The sequence below is a fragment of the Pocillopora verrucosa genome, chromosome 2, assembly GCF_036669915.1.
Source record: "Pocillopora verrucosa isolate sample1 chromosome 2, ASM3666991v2, whole genome shotgun sequence".
Classification (NCBI taxonomy): Eukaryota; Metazoa; Cnidaria; class Anthozoa; order Scleractinia; family Pocilloporidae; genus Pocillopora; species Pocillopora verrucosa.
The window spans coordinates 6188385-6206466 of record NC_089313.1 but is presented as its reverse complement, the minus strand read 5'-3'; the positions used below and the strand labels follow the sequence as shown (position 1 = coordinate 6206466).

Sequence of the window (18082 nt, the reverse complement as noted above, 5' to 3'; positions counted from 1 at the left end):
GTCTACTTAAATATTACGCACCATAAGTCTCTGGAATATCAGTTCCAAGAAAAGGATCTGTCGCACTCAGAAACCTTTAAGTAATGGCTCAAGTGAAGTGTATTGGGGAAGGCCTGTAATTGTGAATATAAGGTAACTTTCCTAGTAACTAGTATCAGGCAAACAGGAAAACATCATGAACGTCAAGATCTGATTAGAGGGCGTACTCTGATCTTTTGGGCGGGCACTCAAGTACTCTCAGCCCATACCAAATCTTGTTAAGGAGCCATTTTAAGACCCTAGCTATTCTGGACTTAACTCCTCAACTTATTTTTATATCTTAGACTACCAATGAACCAGAAACTCCAGTCTATATCTATGATCTGTTTCTCTTATCTGCTCAAAAGGTACGTTACAGTTCATAAAAGAAAATTATAATACGTTTCTTTGAGAGCACGCGGTGTCATAGACTGACATATCTTCTTGCGCCAGACAGTGGCGTTTTAACAGAAAAACAAACGTAGTTAATGACCAATGCAAATTAAAGCAACTGCAAAACAAGAGACTGTAATGTCAAGAATTTCCTGGGATATCAGCGAGGAAAGTTCACAATATAAATTTTGACGTTTTTGATCTGGTTATCGATGGCGTGATTGTATTGATAAGGATAAAATACAGAGTATAAAGCCACAAACGTTTCGAAAAGTTGCCTTACACCGAATACATTTAACTGTGGTGGCGACTCGTTCACAACTTGAATTAACCAGCCACCGGGTAACCCAAACATATTGACTGGCACTTGGATGTCACCCCATGTAATTGGCATGATTTCTCTTTGAAAATCTAGCACTGTTCTCCTACCAGGATGTAGAGGATCATTGTAATTGTACAGTATAGCCTTCCTCAAAATTGCTGTAACTGGAGCGATCAAAACTTGGACACCAGTGGTAATATCAGTCATCAAGCCTCCACTGTAAGGGTCAGATAAGGGGTTACCCTCCCCATCCAGTTCCATAGAGTACTTCAAGACTTTAACAGTTTTTGAGAACTTTCCATCAACTTCAAGACACAAGAAGTATTCTACTTGGCAAACATGCTGCTCATTGGCATTATCCAGCAAAACCACGTGTTCTCCTTTTCTGTAAAGCATGCCTTGGGGTGTTTGATCTGGTTTCCACAAGTTTTTGAAAGAAAAGGTCGTGTCTGGAAAAACAGAAGGCAAGGAAGAATCAGACATAATCAAGTCAATATCCTCTTGAGATAAATGCACTTCACTGGACAGCATTCCTCCAACCAAAACCCCCTCCTAAAGCTACTTGCGGACTCTGGGTTAGTGGCAATCAGTTTCTTAATGTGTTTAGCAGCTTTCAAAGATTTTGCACACATCTTTTGAAGATCAACTTTGAAACTGGGCTCTTCTAGAGGTAGGATGGTAGCTCTCTATGGGCGGCCGTCACCACCAAAAATACAAGGATGTCAAATAGGTCAGCAAATACAAAGATGGTGTAAGGATCAGCTGCAGGATAGCATAGCTAATAAAGGAATGGCATGGCCAAACTATAGACAGTCTAGTTTTCCTTCGTGAAACAGAACACCCTAAACATGAATAGTTTAGCCAAATGAGAAACGGTCTAGTAGCCCATGTTGAGTTGGAACATGAGATTGTGAAGTGGACTAGCTTAATTACGAATAGCTTAGGGTAACGTCGAGTAGCACAGCGTACGCACAAACGGTGTAACGTTGCGTCAAATGGCTCAGCGTAATTTAGAATGGTACAGCGTACACACATATGGTGTAACGCTGCGGGAAATGGCTCAGCGTAATGTCGAATGGTACAGCGTACATAAAAACAGTGTAGCGTTGTGTGAAATGGCTCAGCGTAATGTCGAATGGTACAGCGTACTCTTGGTTTACCACAGTTTGCACGCGTTGCTGGGCCTGAATATGTTTATAGTATTAAGCAGTGTTATGATGTGCATTAAATGTCAATTGTCGAGCTCTCTTTTCTTTCTCCGACTCACGCTTACTTTTCAATGAGAGTCCAACTTCAACGGCTCTTTGAACATTGGAGGAGTACGTGAGAAGTTGAATATTGTGTGTGTTGATCTGTTTTGACATTTTTCGATTAAAGTGATATCGGAATGCTTTAATTGGTGTGCCGGATGATAAGAGTAAGCTAAGAGAAGACATATTTATTATTTTAAAGAGGTGTGCATTATATTGCTTCGTTTATTAATTTTTTCCTGGGTGCAGTGATTGTAAAAGTAAGTTCCATTTTTATTTTGTCGATCAAACGTAGATTACATGTCTGGACCGGAAACAGTTAAAGGGTTTTTTTCGCGTTCCAAAATAGTTTTTGCCAGAGTAATATTTTTTCTGAGTTGGTTTTGCGCGCATACATACTTATCTTCCCTGTGCTCTTTCCCATTCCGTAGTCATCACGTATTAAGGAAGGCTAGTGCGGACACCGTAATGCACGTAGTTGTACGTAATTGTCCAACTCTAGGTCGAGTTTTACCGTTCGATCTGTTACAGTCGCAACTTGCTGAATAAAAACTGGTTAAGAATATATGAAAGTCATATATTTGAACTGCGGATAAAGACGTGAATGAAAGTGATCCTCGCAGTAATGTGCACTACTTAGGCAGTAGTGAAAATAAGGCCTGAAAAAAAAAAAATTCAGGCCTGTACGGGATTTGAACCCATGACCTCTGCGATCCGCAGAGGCCATGCGTTCAAATCCCGTACAGGCCTGAATTTTTTTTTTTTTCAGGCCTTATTTTCACTACTGCCTAAGTAGTGCACATTACTGCGAGGATCACTTTCATTCACGAATAAAAACTATTGCATAATTCAGACAATTGACAGGACATCTTGCTGTTTCGTCGTTTGTTTCGGTAGACGTATTTATTTATATTTTTATTTATTTTTACATTTCTGTACCTCAACTATTAATTTTTGCGATTATTATTATTATTTTTATTATTATTATTGCTACAGACTGAGTTCAGTACACACAAGATATATTGACTAGAGTTGGACCATGGCGTCCAGGGCACACACAAAATCCAACTTCTCACGTACTTCCGCAATGTTCAAAAAACCGTTGAAGTTAAACTCCCTTTGAAAAGTAAGCGCGAGTCAGAAAAGAAAAGAAATGAGAGCTCGGCAATCGACATTTAATGCACATCATAACACTACGTAATACTATTAAAATTCAGGCTCACCAACACGTGCAAACTGTGGTAAACCGGGAGGCCGGTAAACCGTGGTAGAATCCAGTCTCGCTCTTTTAATTAACACTATCATGAACGACAACGAATAAATGCAATATCGGCAGGGGAAAAAAGAGGAGAAACTTACCGAATTGGCTCTGCTTTACGGCAAGGCGAAGTGAAGACTCTTCCACACAGCGACTATACTATGTAATGGTTTCGCGCCAGTCTTCACATTCGATGACGTCATGCCCCCAGCAGATCTCTGTTCCATTTGCGGTTTGTGTTTTTGGTGGTTTCGGCGAGATGCCTTGGCGGCCGTCACCACCAAAAATACAAGGATGTCGTATAGATCAGCAAATACAAAGATGGCTTAAGGATCAGCTGCAGGATAGCATAGCTAATAAAGGAATGGCATGGCCTTCACGTCACACCACGACGATTCGCCACAACATCGAAATATTTCAAGTAATACTAAGCAATTTAATGTTCAGATAGAGCGTCTGATGTTTTGCAAAGCTATTCGACCTAACGCTACACTATTTGTCTACGCTGTACCATTCTACATTACGCTGAGCCATTTCACGCAACGCTACACCATTTGTGTGTACGCTGTACCATTCGACATTATGCTAAGCCACTTCACGCAACGCTACGCTGTATGCACGCTGTACCATTCGACATTATGCTAAGCCATTTCACGCAACGCTACGCTATTTGTATGTACGCTGTACCATTCGACATTACGCTGAGCCATTTCACACAACGCTACACTGTTTTTATGTACGCTGTACCATTCGACATTACGCTGAGCCATTTCGTAGCGCTACACCATTCTAAATTACGCTGAGCCATTTCACGCAACGCTACACCGTTTGTGCGTACGCTGTGCTACTCGACGTTACCCTGAGCCGTTTAACGCAACGCTACACTGTTTGAGTACTGTATTGCAAATGAGTGCTAAGCTATTTGTAATTGAGCTAGTCCATTTCACAATCTCATGTTCCAACTCAACATGGGCTACTAGACCGTTTCTCATCTGGCTAAACTATTCATGTTTAGGGTGTTCTGTTTCACGAAGGAAAACTAGACTGTCTATAATATGGCCATGCCATTCCTTTATTAGCTATGCTATCCTGCAGCTGATCCTTATACCATCTTTGTATTTGCTGATCTATTAGACATCCTTGTATTTTTGGTGGTGACGGCCGCCCATAGCTCTCACAACTTTAAGCAATTCTCTGAAGGATTCACGTTTGGCAAATGAACATTCTATGTTCTTGAAATTGCTTGAGATGCCCACATATTGCCTTACAGCTCTTTCATAGGGATAACACCAATAGTTGTCAGGATGAGAAAATCGATAAGCATCTTCTGAAATATGCTGGAGATTGTGGACAGTAATCTTACAGGCAGTCAGTCCTCGTTGCTCCTTAGTAAGAATGATAAAACGCTTTGCCAAGTGCTCGAACAATTGTAAGTCATCATGAGACCACATATTACGATGGTTGAAGATAAGTTCTGTCATTCTCACTGTGAGTTGCCACAAATGGTAGTCCAATGGTTCTAGCAAGCCAGCCAAAAGCACTCCTGAGGCAGGGTAGGAAAACTTCTGGAACTCTTCAGTTTTCCAGTAGCCAAGACGGGATGATAATCCATGGGGAATCCTCCCATCTTTCAGCTCTGCAGTCCACGGGAACTTTGCTAGCCTTTCATCTGCCACTTTAGCATCAAGTTTTTCCTCAGCGATCATGACTTTAAGTAAATTCCCCACAATGTTTAAAGGAAGATTGTGCATGACATCACATACTGTGTCTTTATAACATCAAATCCATACAGTTTGTGGAGTCGATGCAGTATGCTAAGTCCTGTATAACCTGACTCTCTACTTTACCTTTCACGAACAGTGGGGCGATCTTCATCAGCTACCTCTTTCATTTTGGCAAGTTCAGCTGCAAGTTTCCGTTCTTCCCATGGGAATCTAGCATGGAGACGGTTTTTTCCATAATAGTAATGGGTTCCACCCATTGGATTAATGGTTCCTTTAACTTTATCTCTTCTGCAAGCTAGGATTCCACCTTTGATAAACTTGCCAACTTCACATTGAGCAGGATAATCTTCGGTCCAAAGTAGAAGCAAAACACGGACCACAATGTTGCCAGCTGGCAGGTGAGGAAAGTCACCCACATACTCCACTTCATAGCCATCAATAAATATGTTCTCAATCTCTGAAATGAGAGGCTCAAGGAATGGATCTAGGGCATTAGGTCGCTTCTTTGGCAACATGTGACTCGGCACAAAGCTAACAACATACACCTCATCAGTTACATTCCTATCTTTTTTGTACATATTTGCAATGGTAACTTCTAGTGCTCCACAACTATGCTGACCTGGTGATCCAAATGGCTGCCAACCATCCCAGTGACCTATAAGTGCAATATTGTGAGGCTCACCCCAAGCAGATTTTGGTTGATGTCTGTTCTTTCCCCACACTCTTCACACTGTATTGTGTAAACACCATCTCTTTCAGGGAATGCTTCAATTTGCTCAACTGTGATGACATAACCACAACAGTGACATCTGTATGGTAAAACCCATTCTTTGTCTGGGTTCCAGAACCAAGACAGTTCATTGAAACGACTGCCATCCCAAACTTCGCACAACTCAAAGTTTGGACCAATTCCACTGATCCATGCTTCTCTATTAACCCAATGGGCCAGCATCTTTTCACACATACTAGGGTCTGAGAACCATGTTTTTATCTTCTGAGAAAGCCCAAGGTAGTAGTATTTTATGTTTCCACTCTTTCCACAATGTCTACAAGTAGCACTGGGAGAATCTATAACATCCCAATGACAAGGATGACTTTGATCAAGGCAGATTTTGAACTCTTTAGGTTCCTTATAACCACATTCCTTAAGAAGTTTTTCAGTTTCTCTCCAATTTTTTGGCCAGTAAGCTGTGAGACTTTGGTTACTGTGACAAAACAAGTCTTTAACAAAAACCAATACTTCTTCAAAGTCATTTAATGTTCCTTGCATTTGGTTTACCAACATAAGTGCTCTGCATATGGCACATACAATTTCTTTCTTAAGTCTCAGCTCTCCTGAATTTTCCTCTAGTTCTGGTTGTTGGTCTGGTGATAATGATTCACAATCTCCACCGCTGGAGTCCCGCAACCAATCCTGATGAACACTAGTACTATTACCATTATCTTCATTATCAAAGTCAGCTTCAGCTGATGAACTACAAATTAAATCAATTAAATATAAAAATTATTCTTCATCCTAGAATTGATTTTCATGAACAATGCAAATGAAATAAGTACACGTCATACACCTGCAGATCGTTTACAATTGGAACGATTCATAATAGTGTTGGGTTTGCGCCTAACCTTAAACTTTTTTTAGTTCAGCAATGCTTGGTATAAACTCAATTAAGAAGATTTAAGGCGAAAATTCGCTTGTTTAAGGTGATGATCGATTGACAGAACTAAAGTAAATCCGAAGGTGATTTCGGTTTCTCCGTGTGGGATTGATCAGAAAGCTTCCAAGAGGTCACGGATTTACTTACTAACAAGAACATAGTGCTGTTTATCGTTTTCTTGTTACTCTGTTCTGTGTTAATGCGTTCCTGTGTTTAGAAACACCCACATCATGGAGCGAAGCTCAAGTAAAGGCCTCTGCAGCCACTTGTTGATCTTTTACCGAGGAAAAACTAAAAAAAAACGCTTACCGATCTAGATTAAGAACGGGTTCGGCCAGTTCTAAGGAATTTTGCCAGTGCCAATGTCTGTACTCCACCGAAGACGAAACAGGTTTCCTATTACAGTAAATACACGGGCAATGAACGTGAGCACAGGAAAGGTCGCTGCACTGACATCTAACGATTTCCCTTCGACTCCAGCTTCTTTTCATGGTACAAAGCAATAAGAATATCCAAAAACTAAGTAATGAAACACTTCATTACTATTCCATACTTACTAAACTGGTAAAGGCATGCTTTGACCTTCCTACTTCAAGAGATTAAGGACTGGGGCAAGTCACGAGTTAGTCCAGATTTAGACACAGTAACCATCAATGCCTTTCGGGCGCTCTACTGATTTCCATTGTATTTCTCTTCGCGCCTTTTCACTTTCCCGCCGCCTACGGATGCTTTTACGCTAGGTCAGCATTAGATTCCATCCACCAAAACCACCTCGGTCGAGAGGGACTGAGATGGAATATTTAATGACTTGCAAAACAGAACCGAAGATTCTCGGAAATCCGCAAGTGATGTAGCCGAACATCCGAAGCTGTAAATCCCATGATTCTTGAGGAACAAACAGAAACAGCATAGCGAGAATTTTAAGTCGCGAACCATTGATGGTAGACATGCAGATAATTTAGGATACGTAAATTCTGTCGATGAGGCGCTTAAACTTATTGCGGAATTTGAAACAGGATTGACGACGAAGTTTTCTTTCTTTAAAGCTGTCAAAGGTTTCGGGAACATATATTTATATATATTTGATATAGCTCTTTAGCATTACAAAGCTTTGCTATCGTTATTGTGCATTCTCACTAGTTTGTCTAGTTCAAGTCCTCTGGCATGGCTTGGATGATACCACAATCGTGGAATCATTCGGGTTAATTTAATGCTTACACCTCCTTCCTCGGACAGAAGTCACAAAATACTGGGGGAAGATGCATGAGATATTTAAGGAGCAAAAATTCGTTTTTTACTGGTGTGCCTTTCCTAATTTTGGGAAGGAAAGTGTTCAATTGCCAGCACGGCATAGATTGAACAGCTGGAGAGAAAAGGAAACGAAAAGATACAGAAGAAGTACTGTATATAATAATTTCTTTTTATCCTCAACCTTTGTGTTTCTGTCAACTATGGCTTGCTAATTTTAAAGGTCAAATACATGAATGGGTCATATGACATTGATCTCAGAATACTTTTATGACAAACGTGATAACAGTTCAATCTTGGCTTAATTGAAGATGGTTTAGAAGTTAACAATTGTAAGAACTTTTCACTAACATATGCTGCTGACAAAGGAGAAAATATATGCAATTCTGCATTTTTTGCATTCTATCAAGCAATCATATGTTTGCTCCTTATCACACTATGACACTTCCGTTTTGTCACATTCCAAAAAATAACTTGAGAAATACACTGTCACTCATCTTACACTGTTATATTTACCTATTACAGAAGGCTGGAAACAAAGATTTTGTTTTCAAGAAAATAAGATTTCTTGTCCACGACACAAGGAAGTTTGACTGCGAAGCACAGATAAAAATGCGAGAAATTTTATTTTTTTCAGAGAACAAGGTAGTTCTACTCATGTATAAACAGAACAAATGCGATTTAATAAATCAGATATGCGGCATGACTCCTTTTCTTCCATCCCCACTCAAAACAAGCAAACACACCTATAGAGGTTCCAGTCTGGTCTGCAAATGAAAAGGAGGAAGTTGATCACTGCAAAATTAAGCATTAGGGTTCTTATTTATAACATATTGATTATTGTATACTGATATCTAGAAATTAAGGTTGCAAGTAGCAGCCAGCTGAGTTATAGTTTGAGTTTTATCAAGTCCATTACTTTGTTAAATTTAGAGTAACCTTGACTTGAGAGAGGAAAATTGAGGAGCTGTAATATACTAATCATCAATTAGGGACCACAAAGAAAAATTTATTTATAGAGACTTTTGAAGGAGAGGGGTAAGACTTGTGACAAGCTGGCAGACATATAGATAAACTTTACTGCTAAATGGGTTACAATACAAAGTGCTCAGTATTTGGATCAGCTATGGCTCAACTTAAACTTTGCTTTAGCTTCAAGTTTAATCCTTTGTGGTTTCCTTTCTCTGTGTTTATTTTTCAAGTTATGTACACAGAAGAACACAAAAATGACAAGGAATGCTTTTGAATATCAAGAGGCTGGAATAAGCAAGAAACCAAAACTGAATTTTAAACAGTACAAAGTTAATTTGATCTTCCAATGTTATTTAATTTTAACCATAGAATTTGCTATTTAAATTTATCCCCTCCATTTTTCTGGGTATTGTGAGCAAAAACAAACAATTATCACAAAATGCATGGTATACAATGGTTTGATTCACCAATGTGGCAAAGGCCTTTCACTGTCTATCCATAAAAAGGGAAATAGTTTGTAAACTGTAAGACATTCTGCATCTTGAGTGTATACTTCCATGTGAAATTAAAGGTTACTTGAAATAAATGTGAAAGATTTATGGGATTTTCAGACCCCTGATAACAATTACTAATGTGCTGATTTGTTGTACTTAAAGGTTATGATTTTGGCGGAAATAGTGGAAGAAATTTCTGGACCTGGAATTTTGTTGCAAATGTTTGTTTAAATCAGTTTAAGTCAGTTAAAAACTCTCCTGTTTCAAGATTACATGATTACCACACCAGAACCTTTTGTATGCTATATTATGCACCATGTTATGATTATGGTTTCAATAATAAAAGGTGCTGACTCAAGAACTTTCCAAAATATCTCTACATACAAAGAAATAGATTGTGGTTATGTACTCCAAATAGCAGGTCACATCAGTCTTCTGTAAGGAAGTAGCATAAATTTCTGTGGTGGTTTTGGTGGATGGAGAGAAACATCCACCAAAACCACTTTATTCTATGTGTTAAGAGTTATGACAATCATTATGAACGTTTGGTCGGTCAGCAATTGTGCACCATAAAAAATAATTAGCCAGAGCACTAACTGCTAATTAGTGGTATAAATCTTTTGTCTCCCTGAACATCTAACAATGGCTATAGATAAAATTTAAAAAATATATTGTTGATGGTTTTGGTCAAAGTTTTGGTGGATGTTCCCTAATGACATCCACCAAAACTACGTAACATCTAAGCACCTTTTAAATACGTGAAATATCTGCATAAAATTGCGTAAAATGTTTTATAATACTACAATCGCACAATAAATTAATACTTACCATTTCTTTAGTAAAATGTTTTGACGCAATTTCCCAAACAAATAATACACTTGGGTCATCGGGATAAGTCGGCATGTTGTCGTAGCTTCGTAATTTTTTTCCATCATTCCATCTCAGTCCCTCTCGACCAAGGTGGTTTTGGTGGATGGAATCTAATGCTGACCTTTACGCTAGAACATCGCCGTAACCTAATAACATGGAGGAAGCTTCAAAGCAATTAACAGAGTGGACGGTGGATGAGGTCTCCAAACGAATTCGGGAGAAGTTTAACGACGATGTGGCTAAAACGTTCGAAGGTAAGTTGTACATATGAAGCAAATCCATATTAAAATTGTAAATTCGTTCGATCGTGAACTGTCAGTGTTCTTTGGTCCGACTTTGGAAACGTTTTTTTGCTCCTTTTTGATGCGATTAAAATCATCTTTAAATGTGCCAAAATTGAGGAAAGTTTGCTGAGATTCATTTGGTATACATGCAATCCGGACTTACATTTCACCAATTACCTGCATGCTACTATGTCTGAGTGTAAATTTGAAACGACACTTCGTTTCTTTCGTTCCCATTTTGCCTTTACGTTTTGTAACAATGATTAATGGTTTCTTCGGTTTTTCTTCCTTCAATACAGAACAGAAAATTGACGGCAATGCACTCAAACTTTTGGCGAGAGAAGGGAACACAACGCAGTATGCTGCATGCGGATTGACTACAGTCGGTGATTAGATGCACCTGAAAGAAATGATATCAGGGTTAACTTTACCTCTGGTACCAGTGTTGAGCAGGCATCGTAAAAAGCCCACAATAACAGAAATCAAAACATTGACAGAATTAAATCAAAGAATTTATAAAGCAAAGTAAGTAAACTATATATTGTAATATATTTCTCGTATGTTCGTAAGATTTCTCCGGCATACTTTTAGCATCTTGAATTCCACATCAACTTTCCCCAACCTTGCCGCCAATTGTAAGACGCATGCGTAGTAAGCTTCTAGACTCGTATTATGGCTTTAGACAAAATTAGTAAAATTAACGTGTTTTATTAATTAACATACGAGCCACAAGAAATAGGTAATGCTCCAACAGAATTTAAATTTTAACCTGAGGGGAAATCATTGAAGACAAAGTGAACATGAAAGGCATAGCTGCTGATAAACCACAAAAAGCACACTACTGATAAGACCTCTAAGAGTTCAGTCTTTACTTTCAAAACTGCATTTATTTTTTCCTGCAACTTATTGTATAAACACATCAGGATACACTTAGATTGGCACTTTCTTTTTACTTGTTTGTTATGTACCATTTTTGCTGATTTATTTTCAGAAGAAAAGCTGTTACCAGTGCAGCATTGGAGAAGTGGCCTGGAAATGATCTTCCAGTCTTTAGGAGTGATCCTGCTGCTACACAAGAACTTGCAAATTTGGTGTCTACATTGGAAGAGACCTGCAGTTTTGAACCAGCAGGGTTTAACAAGGAGGGCATCAAACAGCATGTATTAGATGTTTTGAATGAAAGAAGACGTAAAATTCGCAAAGGACATGACTACACACAGGTTTGTAGCTCCATCTTCATGAACTCAGTAATAAGGAATAAACTAGAATAGAGCCATGTAACATTTCAGTTTGTTGGATTTCTATTGGAAATATAAGCAGTGTCTTGTAAAACAATAATTCAGGTGTTTAAGATGGTATTATGTGTTTCTTTACAGCCAGACAAACGTACCCTAAAAAAACTTAAAGTGAGTGGCAGTTCATCTGAAGCTGACAGTGACCTTGCAGTTCATGGTGATGATGTAGGTGACACAGACATACCAAGTTCTTCAAATAATAGTACTTGTGATTCTTTCTCTGAAACTGAAGAGGGTATGTACCATCTGTACACTGAATATCTAATATTTATAAGGCTAAGCTCAAATTTGATTAATTTCAATCAAAAAGAGTTTGATGGGACCGGTGATAATCCATGTTTCATTACTTTCAGATTTGTCACTGCAAGGTGCCAAGGTGATCATCACAGTTTTGTTCTCTGCAATCAGATATAGTGATGTAGCAAAGCAACAGTTGGTTTCTGCTGCAAAGAAATTCAGACTCTCCTGCAATTTTGCTTCCAAAGACAGCATGGCAATGGCACTGACCAAGACCTTTCTGAAGGAGAACTTTGTTAAGGTAGACAGTGCAAACCTTCAAGATATCAACAGAGACAATGTTCAAAAGCTCAAGGTTTACTGACTTCTTTCTTCAAAAGCTCAAGGGTTACTGACTTCTTTCCTGATCATGTTTTGCAAATCATTTATTATATACCTTTATACTTGTTGAGCAAATGTTACTGTTTGAGCTACTTGATGAGTACAGTATGGTTTTTAATCTTTGTATTTTATGTAGCAATTATTAGTTGAAATTTTACATTACTGGTATGTAGAGTTTGATTTTTGGAAAAGTTTTATGAATTTTTTTGCGTTGTGTTTTTCATGCTAAAAGTTCAATTTTCATCCTGCCTCATTCTTTTGTGTTGAAAGGAAAAAGTAAATTATTCTTAAACATTTACTTTGATTAGCCCCAGTAATCATAGTGTAGTCTGAATATGTATGTTGTGGTACACTGAACCTAAGGTCATTTAAATTACTAATATTCAAGTCAGTAGTAAAATAAGCCTTAGACTGCCAAAGAAGACCTTTTTCACATTTTTCATGTGTTGGTTTGTAATATGGGCAAAATGAAAAGGGACCCTAGAATGGAGGCTATCAATAAACAAGTGTTTAGTACCAGTAAAACTTACCAGTATTATGTTTACAACCTATTAACTATTGATGGTTTTTTACGATAAAACCAGTAATGTTAAGTGCCTCGATTCCCATCAATGGTTTTGGAGAGATTTATCCAAATTACCATCTCAAACCCATCAACATTCTTTTTAAAAAAAACATCCATGAAGTTGGAGAAACATGAATGTATTTTAGGTGAAACTCTACAGATCTCTGTGTATATTTGCTTACTTCGACCTTATCTTTCAAGCATTCTATATGTCCATGTAAGTCTACATCCCCATTGCGTGTTACCGACGTTGAACTGCGTGACTCAAAGAATGAGCCAGCAATATTTTGACCAGTGGACTTCCTACAAGTTTGTCTAGGTAGGCCATGGGGAATTAATCTATTTAATACATATTATGTCCTATAATTTTACATACATACAGTAATATCCATAATAATTTCCCATACATGACGTACTTACGCAAATTTCCCTTGATGAAAACATCCGAGGACATAGCTAGTTGTTTTCATGGATAAAGACAATAATTTTGAGAGAAAAGTGAGATGCAAAGGTCTGTATTTTTTTGTAGCCTATGGCAGCTGTACCATCTCTTGCAGTCTTCGTCTAAATTTTTCGAAGTCCCTTCTGATCTTGTGCCTTGTTCGGTCAGTTTCTGAAAGTAGATCATCGGTATCAACCTCTTCGTCCTTATTCATACTTACAGAGGTGGACCTCTGCAATAAACCAGCTTTTGACAGGGCAGATAGTCGGCTGAAGTATCAAGCGATCTGCTGCTCTATTAACCAGTCTGTCCTATACAACATTTCTAGCCAGTGTCGTCTCTTAAACTCCAAATTTGGGAAGCCACATTAGAGGCGATTGACATCTTACTAGTTTCCTCTCGTGTCCGGCACACTTCTAGGAAATACTTCTTTGCTTTTTGAGTTTTCCGAAGGGCCCATCCAAAGCGGTCCACCTGGCTAGTAAGGGGTTGTTCGTCAGAATTTTTGCCCGAGGTCCGACCTTGAACGTAGCCATCCCCTACAGATTGGTAAGCCTCCGTCTATTTCCTCTTGAGCTCATCAAAGGCGGATATTTTTTTCAGCTTCAATTTGTGTCTCTGCCTATGTTAAGGTGCCTTTGGAAGGCAGTAAATATGACTGTAACGTTTTGATACATCCTTCCTCTTGACAAGAATATCTCGCTCTCTTGCTCTGTCTGTGACTGATTGAGTAGTTCTCGCGATGGCCCGGGTTCAGAGATCTGTGCACGTTGCTGATAACCACCCGCTTCTACGATGAGTTTGCTGAAGGTTTCTAGTGTGAGGATTGAGAGCTTTTTCGACGCTCGCTCACTTATGTAGCATCACTATGAGGACGCAATACAATTGATACACATACACTACATAGGATCAATACCATCCGTTGGGCTGTTGCGGAAGGGCAAAATTTGTCTTTTTTTTTTGCGTGCGAATCAAGGGAAGACAAAGTTTTTATAACATTTGACAAGAATGTCATGGTACTCAATATGGTGGTTACCTCGCCGCTCGTTGGCAATTATCGTCGGCCAGAGTCAAGACTTGCCAACCGGTGACCTCGCCCTCGAGTAAATTAATTTTCTAAATGTAATTGCGTTCGACAACGTTAGGAGAACGCAACCCATAGTCCTATGGTGCTCAGTTGGGATTCCTGTGTTACTCAAGGCTGATCTTATGTGGTACTCATTTTCGTCGTCCGTTTGCATTTTCAACGCCATCTTGAATAGTCTATCTCATTTTGTCCGTGTCACATTCCGATGCGCAAATGGCAATCGCTCACCTTGTGCCGAGTAGTTTAACTGGAAGAAGAGTAAAAGCGGTAATTTCTCCCGTTTGAAGTAAGCTTAACCGTTTTTTCAGACTTTTATAGCTAACTTTTATCCATTATCCAAGCCTGAGGGAAGTTTGCATCACTTCTGGAACATTAGGAAAACTATTTCAAACGAGTTGTGTTCTTTCGGGAACAATAAAGCATTTCACGCCGATCTTTCCTTAGTGGCCATGTCACAGCGAAGTCACAGGCGGCAAGTTGAGTGGCGGTTTTTGCGGGCGATAAAGTCTTGTTCAGCTCCTAACATCATCGGCCTCTTTACTGTACAATATTTTCCACTTAGCCTTCAACTCTTCTGCAGACGTTTCCCTCTGGTTTAAACTTATTTACCTCAAACCGCGTAATAGGTACCTAACCATTCGTTCCCTGTTTCGCATAAGACCTGCGTTAGCACGAAAACCAAAGAAAACCTTCAATCTCCACCACGAACGTACTTGATAATCAACGACTACGACTAGTAATGAATGTGGCAAGCGGGAGGAAATGCACATTTTCACTGCTGTGATCAAAGCACAATGATGTATCGTAATTAATACGACCGGTATCAAACCGGTGACTATGACAGGGTGAGCCTTAATTTTTCTGCGAGGTCGACGTGACTTTACATTAAAGGCGATTTTTTTTTTGACGGAACAAACTAGTGAGCATCATTACACCGACTGAGAAAGTAAAAACTTGTAATTATCTCCCATGCGTTTAACCTGACAATAGCAGGCTTCATCCAGGAATTTTACAAGTTGGGTGAATAAGCTTGCTTAAGTAAATAACTTGTCTCTTTTCGATTGAAGTAAGTAGAAAGAATCGCCAGGTGCGCCTGCGGCGTTGTAAATGCGTAACATTTTTCGGACGTACGTGATCTGTTTGAGGGTCACAGATTAAGTGGGAATATTTGACCTCTCAACACATTACATACTCGTCCATGTAACGTCTCCCTTTGTTTTCTCAATTTATGTTGTCGCAAACACAGTTTTTGGGAGTCACAAAACATAAAACTTATCGGGACCCAGTTTCATATTCTAATTGCAATAAATTATAAATAACAGGAGTTCTTTGAAACAATCAGTAGTGGAAAGAAAGTTTTAGATCTGCTAACTGAGGATGTAACAATATGTATGCAAACTCTCAGAAGAATCGGTTAAAAACCATCGCAGGAACAGCTTCCTACATTTTACCCATTTTGAAGCGATTTCCTTGGTGAAAACCAAGAAAAACCGGGAGGGGGTGGTCTATCCTCCCCCGGAAAGAACCAAAACAGAGACCAGTTTGTCTGTTGAGTTTTGGGGTAGACCCCTTAAACTTGCAAAGTTTCATTGAAATCGGTGAGATGGCATGTAGCACGACTGCCTGGTGATCTCGTGGACACACTCTTAAATTTTGGCCTCCAGATATTTCATTTCTAGTATTCTGTGCATTGGAAGGAAAGTAAAATGCCCAGGAAACTGCACTTGACATCAACATTTCATGGTCTAGGAAAAGGGAAAGGCTACCAAAACAGAAACAAAAGCCAGTCACCTAAAAAATTTCAGAATGACTTCTAAATTTTGCGAAGATATTTCTTATTAAAAGCTTTTAAAATAACCGTGTAAACTGCTGTGGGCTAATTGGTCGAGAGTAAAAAGAATAAAAACCAAAGGCTTTTCTTAATTTTCTCCTACAAGGCCTACACACCTTGAACGGGTCTTTTATTCTATGTTTTACTGCTTTGTAAAGATTAGTCTCTATAGCACCCAAATGACTCAAAACATCGCGAAGCTGGTTAATCAAGAAGGGGTCGATGGTTTGAAACATAGCTCACAGAAAGGTTTCCGAACAAACGCGGCAAGAATTCATCTCTTTAATTTCCTTTTTAAAGCAGACCGGAGTAGGGAAGGAAGGGGGTTGGGGCGAGTAGGTTGGGGTAGGAAGGAGAATTCCTCACTACACTGATACTCACAGTTCAGGTAATAACAGAATAATTAGCGTGATGTTAAACGCCCTTAGAAATTGTTCAAGGGGGAAATAAGAAGGGCACCTTATCAAGAACACGTGACATGATCAATTTTTTTTTTTCGTGCATGTAATCACTTATTTATGCTTCAAGTTTTTATGTTGAAATTAATGTAATTTTCGTCAAATGAAGGGATGAAAAACTCGTTTGGCTCCCATAATTTGGTATGATCTTTTGACGCTATAACTGTTGCTGCTTGTATTACTATTTGATACTGGAACTAATATTTGACGCTAGCATACTAATCACCAGAACTTCATCGCCAGAATTTTTTTGATGATAAGACATCAAGTAACATGGGTTGTTACTTGTTACGATCAAAGAAATGCACTGTAAAGCATTGAGAAACAAAACAACCTTCTTGCGATCGTAGCGTTTGTTGATGTTTTATGCGCAGGAAAGCGTCAGTGGATCGCTTGCAGACACTCCTACCAGATCCCGCCACCTTGCCGCCTTAACAATGAACAACAGTGCTATATGTTTTACTCTGTAACCTGGTTAAAACAAACTCTCGCGTGGTAAAAAACAAGAATATTTTGATTCCCTAAACAACATTTTGACAACGATCTGACCTAAAAACGATCAAATCACCATGCAAACATACATTATTTCAAACATTACAATGCGAAAGTGACTTGTTGAACCAGTTTCAAAATATTGCTGCTGTAATTTTTCAACTTTATAGTAACAAAGTTCTTGACCTTGATAGCTTTTCCCATGGTTCTATTTAGAAATCCATGTACTTTTTTCCAGTCTTTTAAGCACTCAGAAGTAGTACTGGAACTCACCAAAAGAAAAACTTTCCGTAAAGATTTTACATAAAAAATTTAGGATTCTGTTAACAAAACCTGTAACCCTGTAAGACTTAAATGGCTCGTTTTTGATGCTTAAACTACTGTTTTAACTTTCCTGATTTCACTTCGCTTAAGAGCCCTAAGTCAATAATGTTTCGTGCTAATTATATCGGCCGGATAAGATAATTTTTGTGCAGAAAAAAATATTCTCGGATACGTAACCAATACCTCCTTCTGAGAAGATCGGAAAGGAGAACGCAAAAAATTGAAATTAATATGCTTAATTGAAGATTGCCCTTCTTTAATTACACAATAAATAACCGATAGAGTATTTTCTGTACTTTATCTATTTGTTTATTCAGCTAAAAGTCTCTAAGGTCTGTTTACTTCGAGATTTTCTCATCTTCTTTCCTGTAACAAACGTAAAAAAAGAAAACAATTATAAATAACATAATCAACATTTCTTAAATAAAGCAAATACAGTTATACTAGGCACAATATATAGGCAAATGTACACTTACATCTGA

General features: G+C 38.6%; 1 protein-coding gene and 1 long non-coding RNA gene across 2 annotated transcripts; one reads left to right on the top strand and one right to left on the bottom strand.

Moving 5' to 3' along the window:
• Positions 1–7287: 7287 nt before the first annotated feature.
• On the top strand, positions 7288–13006 carry LOC131787548 (uncharacterized). The gene is made up of 6 exons (XM_066162795.1): positions 7288–7360; positions 10337–10458; positions 10788–11013; positions 11480–11708; positions 11865–12018; positions 12137–13006. The coding sequence occupies exons 3-6, from the start codon at positions 10883–10885 to the stop codon at positions 12382–12384; spliced, it is 762 nt and encodes a 253-aa protein (XP_066018892.1). The 5' UTR covers positions 7288–7360; positions 10337–10458; positions 10788–10882; the 3' UTR covers positions 12385–13006.
• Positions 8471–10323, bottom strand: LOC136279202 (uncharacterized). Its single transcript, XR_010716775.1, has 2 exons — positions 10163–10323; positions 8471–8635 (listed from the first exon to the last, which is right to left on the bottom strand). It is a non-coding gene; the product is annotated as an uncharacterized lncRNA (long non-coding RNA).
• Positions 13007–18082: the final 5076 nt, after the last annotated feature.

Coding starts and splice junctions, on each gene's coding strand:
- LOC131787548 (XM_066162795.1), top strand. CDS start 10,883: ATGCACCTGAAAGAAATGATATCAGGGTTAACTTTACCTCTGGTACCA. Junction 11,014..11,479: donor CAAAGAATTTATAAAGCAAA/GTAAGTAAACTA, acceptor ATTTATTTTCAG/AAGAAAAGCTGTTACCAGTG. Junction 12,019..12,136: donor TTTCTCTGAAACTGAAGAGG/GTATGTACCATC, acceptor CATTACTTTCAG/ATTTGTCACTGCAAGGTGCC.